The sequence below is a fragment of the Athene cunicularia genome, assembly GCF_003259725.1.
Source record: "Athene cunicularia isolate RWA chromosome 20 unlocalized genomic scaffold, athCun1 chr20_part2, whole genome shotgun sequence".
Taxonomy (NCBI): Eukaryota; Metazoa; Chordata; class Aves; order Strigiformes; family Strigidae; genus Athene; species Athene cunicularia.
This window is the reverse complement of record NW_020799126.1, coordinates 407249-415278: the sequence shown is the minus strand read 5'-3', so window position 1 is coordinate 415278 and position 8030 is coordinate 407249. Positions and strand designations below refer to the sequence as shown.

The window sequence follows — 8030 nt, the reverse complement described above, 5'->3', positions numbered from 1 at the left end:
GCTCTCTGGGCAGGGACAGCGTTCTACTGTGTCTGTGAAGAACTGTATGCATTGCCGTGGTGTATAAAAACAATACCATAATCACCATAAAAATGCTTACTCTGGATCCCTTTCACTGTCTAAATCCCAATACTAGTTACATAAAAGTAGAGTTTCTGTCAGGATTCCTGTTAGTTTGCTTTTTTCCTTCTCCCAGACCTTGAGGGTGCTTGGATTTAATACTCGTCAACACTGATCAAGTGATAAAGCTGCTTGTCTGCTTCCACTGTTCTAGTTCGTCCATAAATGGGAGAAGGCAAAACCAGCGAACCCTATTTGACAGCTCTTTCGAGCGACCAGTGGTGAAAAACACTGGCAAATCGCTGCAGCTGGTGTGTGCTGTCCCGTCTGGGAAGAGCTCGATACCCAGCGCTGTCTGTGACTTCTTGAAGTACATCCCTGGCTCCCTTCGGGAGGTCTGCTCCCGTCAGTATACCGGCTCGTTATAATCTGTTGTCTGTGTAACCTGCAGGACACATCAGCACCTGCACGCGCAAATATGTTTTTAGTTTAAGGAGGAGGGGCTAAACACATCCTTCCAAAGTTGCTGCCTGCAGCGCTGCCCGGTGAGGCTCCTGCCTCGGCCCTCGGGCCCCAGCGAGCTCCCCTGCGACGGGAGCCTGCGCTGCTGCCCTGGTGGGGAGCTGAGCTGCCCTCACAGGGCTGGAGTTCAGGAAGAAGTGTGAGTAAACAAATATTGCGCAACGCTCACCTGCTGAGGCCATAAAGGTCCCTGATGGCGTTGGGACACTGTAGCAAACACTTTTGCCTTTGGGCTCAGTTACAGTTACCTGCCTGGTTCTGAGCAGAGACCGAAGCTCCAGGTCTCTGCAGCGTCCCACACCTTTCCCTGCTTGCCCTGGCCAGAAGGAGGGAAACGTTTTCCCAGATGATGAAGGGTCAAGTTCCTCAGCCCTGGCTTGCATCACGCTGCTTCCACAACCACCACTGTAGACAGCTTAGATAGTACCTGCTTATTCTTGGTCGTTGTTGGCTCCTACTTTTCTGCTCTTTTGAAGTAGCCAGCAGAATTTTTATGGACAGGAAGGGGAGCCAAGGTGCATAAATCCAAATACTTTAGCCTGCAAAGCAAACCAGAGTTTCTGCTTGGGCGATGATGTATGAGGGAGCCTACTGCTGGGGCTACCGTGATGTTTTAAAAAACACAAGATTGTGCTACTGCGGCCCTAACTCTGGTGTTGTGTAGGGTGTCTCCAAAGGCCTGAATAGAGTCCCAGTAACCGAGGTAGACGGCAGTTATTTAGAATGGGTTGTTTCCCCCCGGTTCATTGCCTTGTTTCCCCCCGGTTCATTGCCGCTGTATTGAGGGCTGCCAGAGAGGAGCAGTCTGCGGTGCTGTTTCAGAAACTTCCCCGGGGGAAGAATGGTGACTAAGAGAGGAAGAGCCTGGCTGTTTCTCTCCAGCTGGCAACATTAAATTATGATTAAGTGGAGCTTTATTGTTTCAACAGACCTTCTTTTGCATAATTGTTATGCAGATGAAAAAGTACCAAAGGCTACACCTCCTGGCTGGCGCCTTGCAGCTAGCCTGGGCCTGGGACATACTGAGGAGGATAATTCAGGAGTTCCCGACTAGGGAACAGGCTAGGGCCTCTGGTCCTCTGAAAGACAGAAGTTGGTATTGGTGAAGCACTAGGGCTTTTTTATATAGCAGAAATACTTTAATAAAAGCCTTTTGTTTAAATTCCGTGCAGTTATGTGTGTGTAAATGTTGGTTTAAACTGTCTCTGAAAATAACAGATCAGATACGGCCAGTGGTATTAGCGTGGCAGAAGGTGGTATGTGTTCACAGAGGAATGTATTTTATTTTTTATGCTCTCAGTCCTGATGTCTGGGACCAGACGCTGCACTCTTAGGAGAGATCTAGCCAAAAAGTGAGTATTTTGAATGCTGGCCTTAAGAACTCCCCGGTTGGCAGCACTTAAAGCTCAGCATTCCTCATAGCTAACTGTGTCAAGGAGAACAGGTGTTCTTCAGGGCTTAGGTGCTGCTTTGTGTGTACTGGTTCAAACCCCGTTTTACTGTCAGAATGAACTTGTAGTGTTACAGCTGAGTGGGCCAAGTGGATCTGGGCTCTTCCTTGCCATAACACAGATTTTATGTCTCTTTTTTTCTAGTGTGGTTGCTGAGAAATGGCCAATGAGAATCACGGAAGCCCTGCGGAGGAAGCGTCTCTCATGAGTCACTCACCTGGCACCTCCAACCAGAACCAGCCCAGCTCCCCCAAACCTATGCGACTGGTACAGGACCTGCCAGGTACTGCCTCTGCTTCTGGGAAGGCCCAGCACGTGGTTCTGCAGGGCCCGGGGCACCGGGGAGGGAGGGCGAAGCCAGGCTGCTAAGGGAGGCCCAGAACGATGTGTGTTCCAGCGTGTGCTGTGGCAGTAACAGGGGACTGCTCCGCTCCTGACCCTCTCGCTGTCTTCTCAGATGAGCTGGTGCAGGCTGGCTGGGAGAAGTGCTGGAGCAAGCGGGAGAATCGCCCTTACTACTTCAATCGCTTCACTAACCAGTCTCTGTGGGAAATGCCTGTTCTGGGCCAGCACGATGTCATTGTAAGTAAGCACTCGTCTCGAGGGCCTGTGGCAGTACTGGGATGTTCTACTGGGACTGATGCTGTGAACTTGTGGACTTCACATTGCACGTGTGGGAGGGTCTTTACCTTCAGAACTCCTCGCCAGGTCCATCGTCTGGCTCGGCTCTGGTGAAATGTTCCTCCAGGTGCATGCTCAGGTAGTGCTGTTCCAGGTGTAGGGCACTGCTCGAGGAATGCTCAATTCGAGGGAGTTGCATTGCATTTCTCTCACCCAAGTCTTTAAAAAAAAAAAAAAGGCATACAGATCCAGGTCTAGAAGATATTTTTTTAGCTTTTTACAAGTGTGAGCATTGGTGTCCTTATTTCCATCCATGTGGGAGCCTGGGACAGTGAAATGGGAGGTTAAGAGGGCTTATTGCCTTTGTGTGGGGCTCTGTGGTGGCGGCTGAGGGACTAACTTGTGCTGCTGTTGTTGTTTGGACACTTGTAGTCAGACCCTCTGGGACTGAACGCGGCTCCGATGCCGCTGGAAGGTGGGATGATAGATTCCTCTGTGGAGAGCAAGCAGAGGAAGAGGAGATTCTCTGAGGAGGTTCCACCGAGCGGCAACAGTGTGAAAAAGCCAAAGGTGAATCTGGTGCTGTCAAACAAATGTGCTTAAGGATGTTGTTCAAACTAAAACCTGGGGGCTCTGGAGCTTGGACCTATTTTTTTTTGAAGTGTGCAAGGTCAGGCCACTCTAGTATAGCAAGCTGTGACAGATGGCACTCAGAAAGTACAAAAGTGGAAGCAGACTCAGGTCCTGCCAAGTTGTCATTTCTCTCTTAGAGCCTGAGCTGGAACATGGGAATTGGGAGGTAACAGATCATAACTGAGAAACGGGGTGGCTTGCACATCCATGTGAATTTATGCCAACAGCAGGCAAAATGTGCAGTTCACGGGGTATCCTGAGGGGTGTACTGGTGCAGGATTGTTGGGTGTACCGGGCTGCTTCCCCTTCACGTGTCTCTGTGGGGCAGTAATTCATCTTTCACATGCCAGGTGGACGTCCCAGGGAACCCAGCTGCTCAGGCAGTCCCCAGCTCTCCCAGTATTCCAGGAACCTCCGTTCTGAAGGCATGGTGTGTTTCACCTGAAGATAAACAGCAGGCAGCTCTCTTACGACCAACTGAGTGAGTTGTCTTCATTTGTCTTCTGTTCTTTTCTCGGTGGGAGGTTAGAGACACTTGGTTTTCCAGACATCTTTGAAGCACACCCCTGTATCTCTGCAGAGTCTTGATAGTTCAGTTTCCTGGGTGGCAAACAGCCCAAGGAAGCATCTTTGGAAGTTGTATTTGATAATTAGCCAGTGATCTGTCTGTCCTGATGATATTTGCTTCTGCCGTAGAGTATATTGGGACCTGGATATTCAGACAAATGCAGTGATTAAGCAGAGAGCACCATCTGAAGTGCTTTCTCCACACCCCGAGGTGGAGCTGCTTCGATCCCAGCTCATTCTCAAACTGCGGCAACATTATCGTGAGCTCTGCCAGCAACGAGAAGGTAAATTCCTGTGGGGCTCCCCTTAGGTGTCTGTCCTGGTTCAGCTAGGATAGGGTTAAGTTTCCCCAGCAGGGAGAAGGGGTCTCCGGGTGGGTTATTCATACCATGCTGACCTCAGGTCCGGCGGCAGCGCGGGAAGCTTTCCTTTGGGGCTTTTGTCGTGGGAAGCACGCGTGGGGGCTATCTGTGTTCACTGCGCTATTTCTCTGGATGTCTTTTGTCTTGTTTACTGTTATTACTGTTTATTGTTGTTGTTATTGCTATTGTTGCTGTTCAGATTGTTTATTACACTGTTGTATTAAATCTTTCCTTATTTCAACCCCGGGGTTTGTGCCTCACTTCCAACCCTGACCGGGTGAGGGTGGGGAAGGGACAACGGCAGCGTGGTCTCTGGTCCCGGCAGGGCCTAAACCACCACAGTGTCTTACCAGTCCTGCAGTCCTGTGGTGTTCTTCCGTCGGGTTTGTGTCTGCCTTGTCCTTGTCATGTCTTTTCTTGATGGTCATACTCTCTGTGACACTGTTCATTGTGAACTCATTAGGCAGAACTCGGGTGTGATGATCCTTGTCGCAGCTTCCGGGCATCTCTTTGTTGTATTGATCAGACCCTTTTTCTGTGCTTCTCCAGGGATTGACCCCCCAAGGGAGTCCTTTAATCGCTGGATGTTGGAGAGGAAGGTGGTTGATAAAGGGACAGATCCTCTCTTACCGAGTGACTGCGAGCCAGTAGTGTCTCCTTCCATGTTCAGAGAGATCATGAATGACATTCCCATCAGGTACTGGGCAAGGCAGGGCACCTTGCTGGGATGTTTATGTATTGGTCTGGTCCAGTGATTTAGCTGCCGCATTTCTGTGCTTTTGTGTTTCCTTTCGCTGATGGAGTGGTAGGGTGCTGGTGAGGTAAAGCTTGGGAACGGGACCGTGCATGGCATGGCCTGCATGGCAGCTGTGGAGCTGATACACGTGCATTTAAACTTACCTCAGGTTATCCAGAATCAAGTTCCGGGAGGAAGCCAAGAGACTGCTCTTTAAGTATGCGGAGGCTGCGAAGCGGCTGATTGAATCCAGGTGGGAGTTCCTCTTACAGTGCTGTCAGGTTCAGAAAAGAGAAAAAGGTTGTAGGGGCTTTTAGAAGGGGCTGCTGCATCCCGCCTAATTCAGCATTGGTCATCGTCTTACTGAGGAAGAGCAAGGTTAGGAACCTGCAGAGGGGAAACAGTAGTGCTGGAGGTGTCTTTGATAGTAACGTTACAGTAAAATGTGATGTTGGGAATCTGGTTGTGTGCAGAGACCAGTGAGAATCTGTAAAACACAGACTTGGAGTGTCATGGCCTTCTGTCATTCATCCTGGAAAAAGGAACGAGAGTGCTTGGGCACCCACTGCTGCTGAAGAGCAGCGAGCTTAGAGTGGTACTTTATTGTAACATGTCTCATTTTTCTGACAAGTTCTGCCACGGGATGGAAGTGAGGAAGATGGCCTTGTGGGGAGAATAAAACCCTTGCTAAGGGGGTAGTTTTCTGAGTCACAAGCTCCCAGCGGTGGCTGTCTCTGAGAGGCAAGATCAAAACGAGCCGTTCCCGTGATCGATAACCGCTTACCTGCCTCTGCTGTAGCAGAGTGTGCAGCAGGCAGCCACCCTGTGTTCTGGAGAGTGGGGCAGTGCCTGCTCCTGGGAATGTCTGGAGGCGTTATCCAGAGGCGGCCTGGTGGGTGAGACGGGGTGGGGCCCTGAGGAGGTGTCAGCAGCTGCCTGAAATCCTCTGGGGAGGATGGAGGATATTGCCCTGCAGCCATGGGTCACACTTTGTTTCTCTGTCCCCTGCAGGAGTGCTTCGCCAGACAGCAGGAAGGTGGTGAAGTGGAACGTGGAGGACACCTTCAGCTGGCTGCGACGGGACCATTCTGCCTCGAAGGAGGACTACATGGTCAGTGGCCCTCTGCTCGTGCGGCTGAGCCCAGGGAGCCTGGGCGAGGACGGGGGGCGTGTGGGGCCGGAGAAGGGCCCTTCCGGAGAAGGCTGCGATTGCTTTGCTTTGCCAGCTGGGAGTGGCGGCGGCACAGAGACTCTGCAACCTCCGGGGAGTCCGTGGTGGGTTGCGTAAGGGACTCTCTGGTTCTCTGGTTCTGCAGGACCGCCTGGAGCACTTACGCAAACAATGTGGGCCCCACGTGTCTGCTGCAGCAAAGGACTCTGTTGAAGGCATCTGCAGTAAGATTTACTACATATCCCTTGAATACGTCAAGCGGATCCGGGAGAAGCATCTTGCCATACTCAAAGAGAACAATATATCGGGTACGCAGTCGGCTCTGCAGAGCTGTAGGGCTGCAGCCTTGCAGCGTAAAGGCAACGCGCTCTGTCCCCGCTCAAACGGCGCGGCCAGCGGGAAGGGCTGCTCTGAGCCCGCGGGGCTGAACCCAGCAGGCAGGAGAAGCCAGCCCAGCACAGGCTGTGCCAGTCACACCGTGCCTGTGCAGTGGCGAGGAGTCTTCCGTCGGGGACTGTTACCGGCTGTAGCACCAGACACCACAGATGGGTGATTGCTCGGGGTTTAGGAGCTTGCTAGGAGCTGGCTGCACTGAGTTCATTTCCCTGGACCCTGCTTTTCTTCTCTGCTGCTTCATGAATTCCTGGGGATGGCTGACAATCCCCTTCCTCATGCCAAGCGCTCTCTCCTCCCTGTATTCTGTATATTTGCCACATTCCCTGGGTTCTGAGCACGTTCTGCACTCCTCTGCCTCCCAGCACATCGCTGTGCACCCTTCCTTTCCTGGCAGAGGATTCATGTTCCTTGATCTTTTCTCTTGTTCTTTCCTCCTAGTTTATGTCTGTACTTCTGCCTCTAGTGCTTTCCCTTCTTCCATGGTCCCTGCTTCCTCCATCACCACCCTTCTGTAGTCATTTTCCTTTTTAGGTCCTTGCTCTCCTCAGACCCTCTGCAGATCCCAGTCTCTGCCTTCTGCTGCTTGTTTTTGCTGCTTGTTTTCCCACACGATGGAATCCGTGATTCCTTCTGACCTTTCATCTGAGCTCTTTTTTCCCACCGAGGCTGAGCTGCTGTCTGTGATGGGGAACTGGAAGGTGGCAGGAAGGTTCCTTTGCTTCCTGCACTTGACAGCCTGGGAGTGTTTATTGTGCTTTGGATGAGTTTGAGGCAAATTGAAATAATAACAGTAGCAGCAAGGAAAGTGTTTTACTTGTCTGGAACGTGCCTCACGGTGCTGGGATGGTTGTGTGTAGTTTACAGGTCTGCAGGCTTAGAGATGGAGAAATATTGTGAAATGGGTCCTCTCCGTGCTCTGGCTGTGGGTGATGGAATTTGGGTAATCAGCTCTGAACCTAGGTAGCTGCTAGGGGTGACCACTCTGCCCTTTAGCCCTGTTCCTGTCGCAGCATGTTTTGAGGTGGAAGGAAGATCTGTCCCACACGTCCTGGGACTCTAACGAGCCACTTTTCTCTTTATTCTCCGCAGCTGAGATAGAAGCTCCTGAAGTCCAGGACAGGCTCGTGTACTGTTACCCAGTGAGACTGGCCATCCCCTCCCCACCACTCCCCAGCGTGGAAATGCACATGGAGAACAATGTGGCGTGTGTGCGGTACAAGGGGGAGATGGTGAAAGTGAGCCGCAACTACTTCAGCAAGCTGGTAAGGGCTGACTGCCGGCGCTGCCCGGCCCGCCCAGAGCAGGGGCTGTGCGTGGGGCGCGGGCCGGGCCCAGGGGTCGGACCCTGCCCTCGCGGTAGCAGCCGGGAGGACGAGCTCCTTTCACCTTAGTCGGGGTCAGGCTTCTGCTGGGAATCCTCCCGAGGCGTTGGTGTGCGCTTGGGGTCGTGCTGCGCTGCGAGAGGGGCCGCACGCACAGGAGGGGCCCTCGCCGGGGGGACAACATGCTGG

The 8030-nt window shown here is 52.2% G+C and overlaps 1 protein-coding gene across 2 annotated transcripts; it reads left to right on the top strand.

Moving 5' to 3' along the window:
• The first annotated feature begins 506 nt into the window (after positions 1 to 506).
• Positions 507 to 7980, top strand: PCIF1 (PDX1 C-terminal inhibiting factor 1). 2 transcript variants are annotated; one of them, XM_026862385.1, is made up of 12 exons: positions 507 to 721; positions 1883 to 1934; positions 2178 to 2316; positions 2491 to 2615; positions 3087 to 3224; positions 3638 to 3768; positions 3984 to 4138; positions 4766 to 4913; positions 5122 to 5205; positions 5964 to 6063; positions 6269 to 6431; positions 7609 to 7980. In XM_026862385.1, exons 3-12 carry the CDS (start codon positions 2193 to 2195, stop codon positions 7908 to 7910), a joined length of 1470 nt encoding a protein of 489 aa, XP_026718186.1. In that variant the 5' UTR covers positions 507 to 721; positions 1883 to 1934; positions 2178 to 2192; the 3' UTR covers positions 7911 to 7980. The 2 variants fall into 2 exon arrangements, with proteins under 2 accessions (XP_026718186.1, XP_026718187.1); XM_026862386.1 differs by lacking the exon at positions 507 to 721 and having other exon boundaries at positions 1383 to 1934.
• Positions 7981 to 8030: the final 50 nt, after the last annotated feature.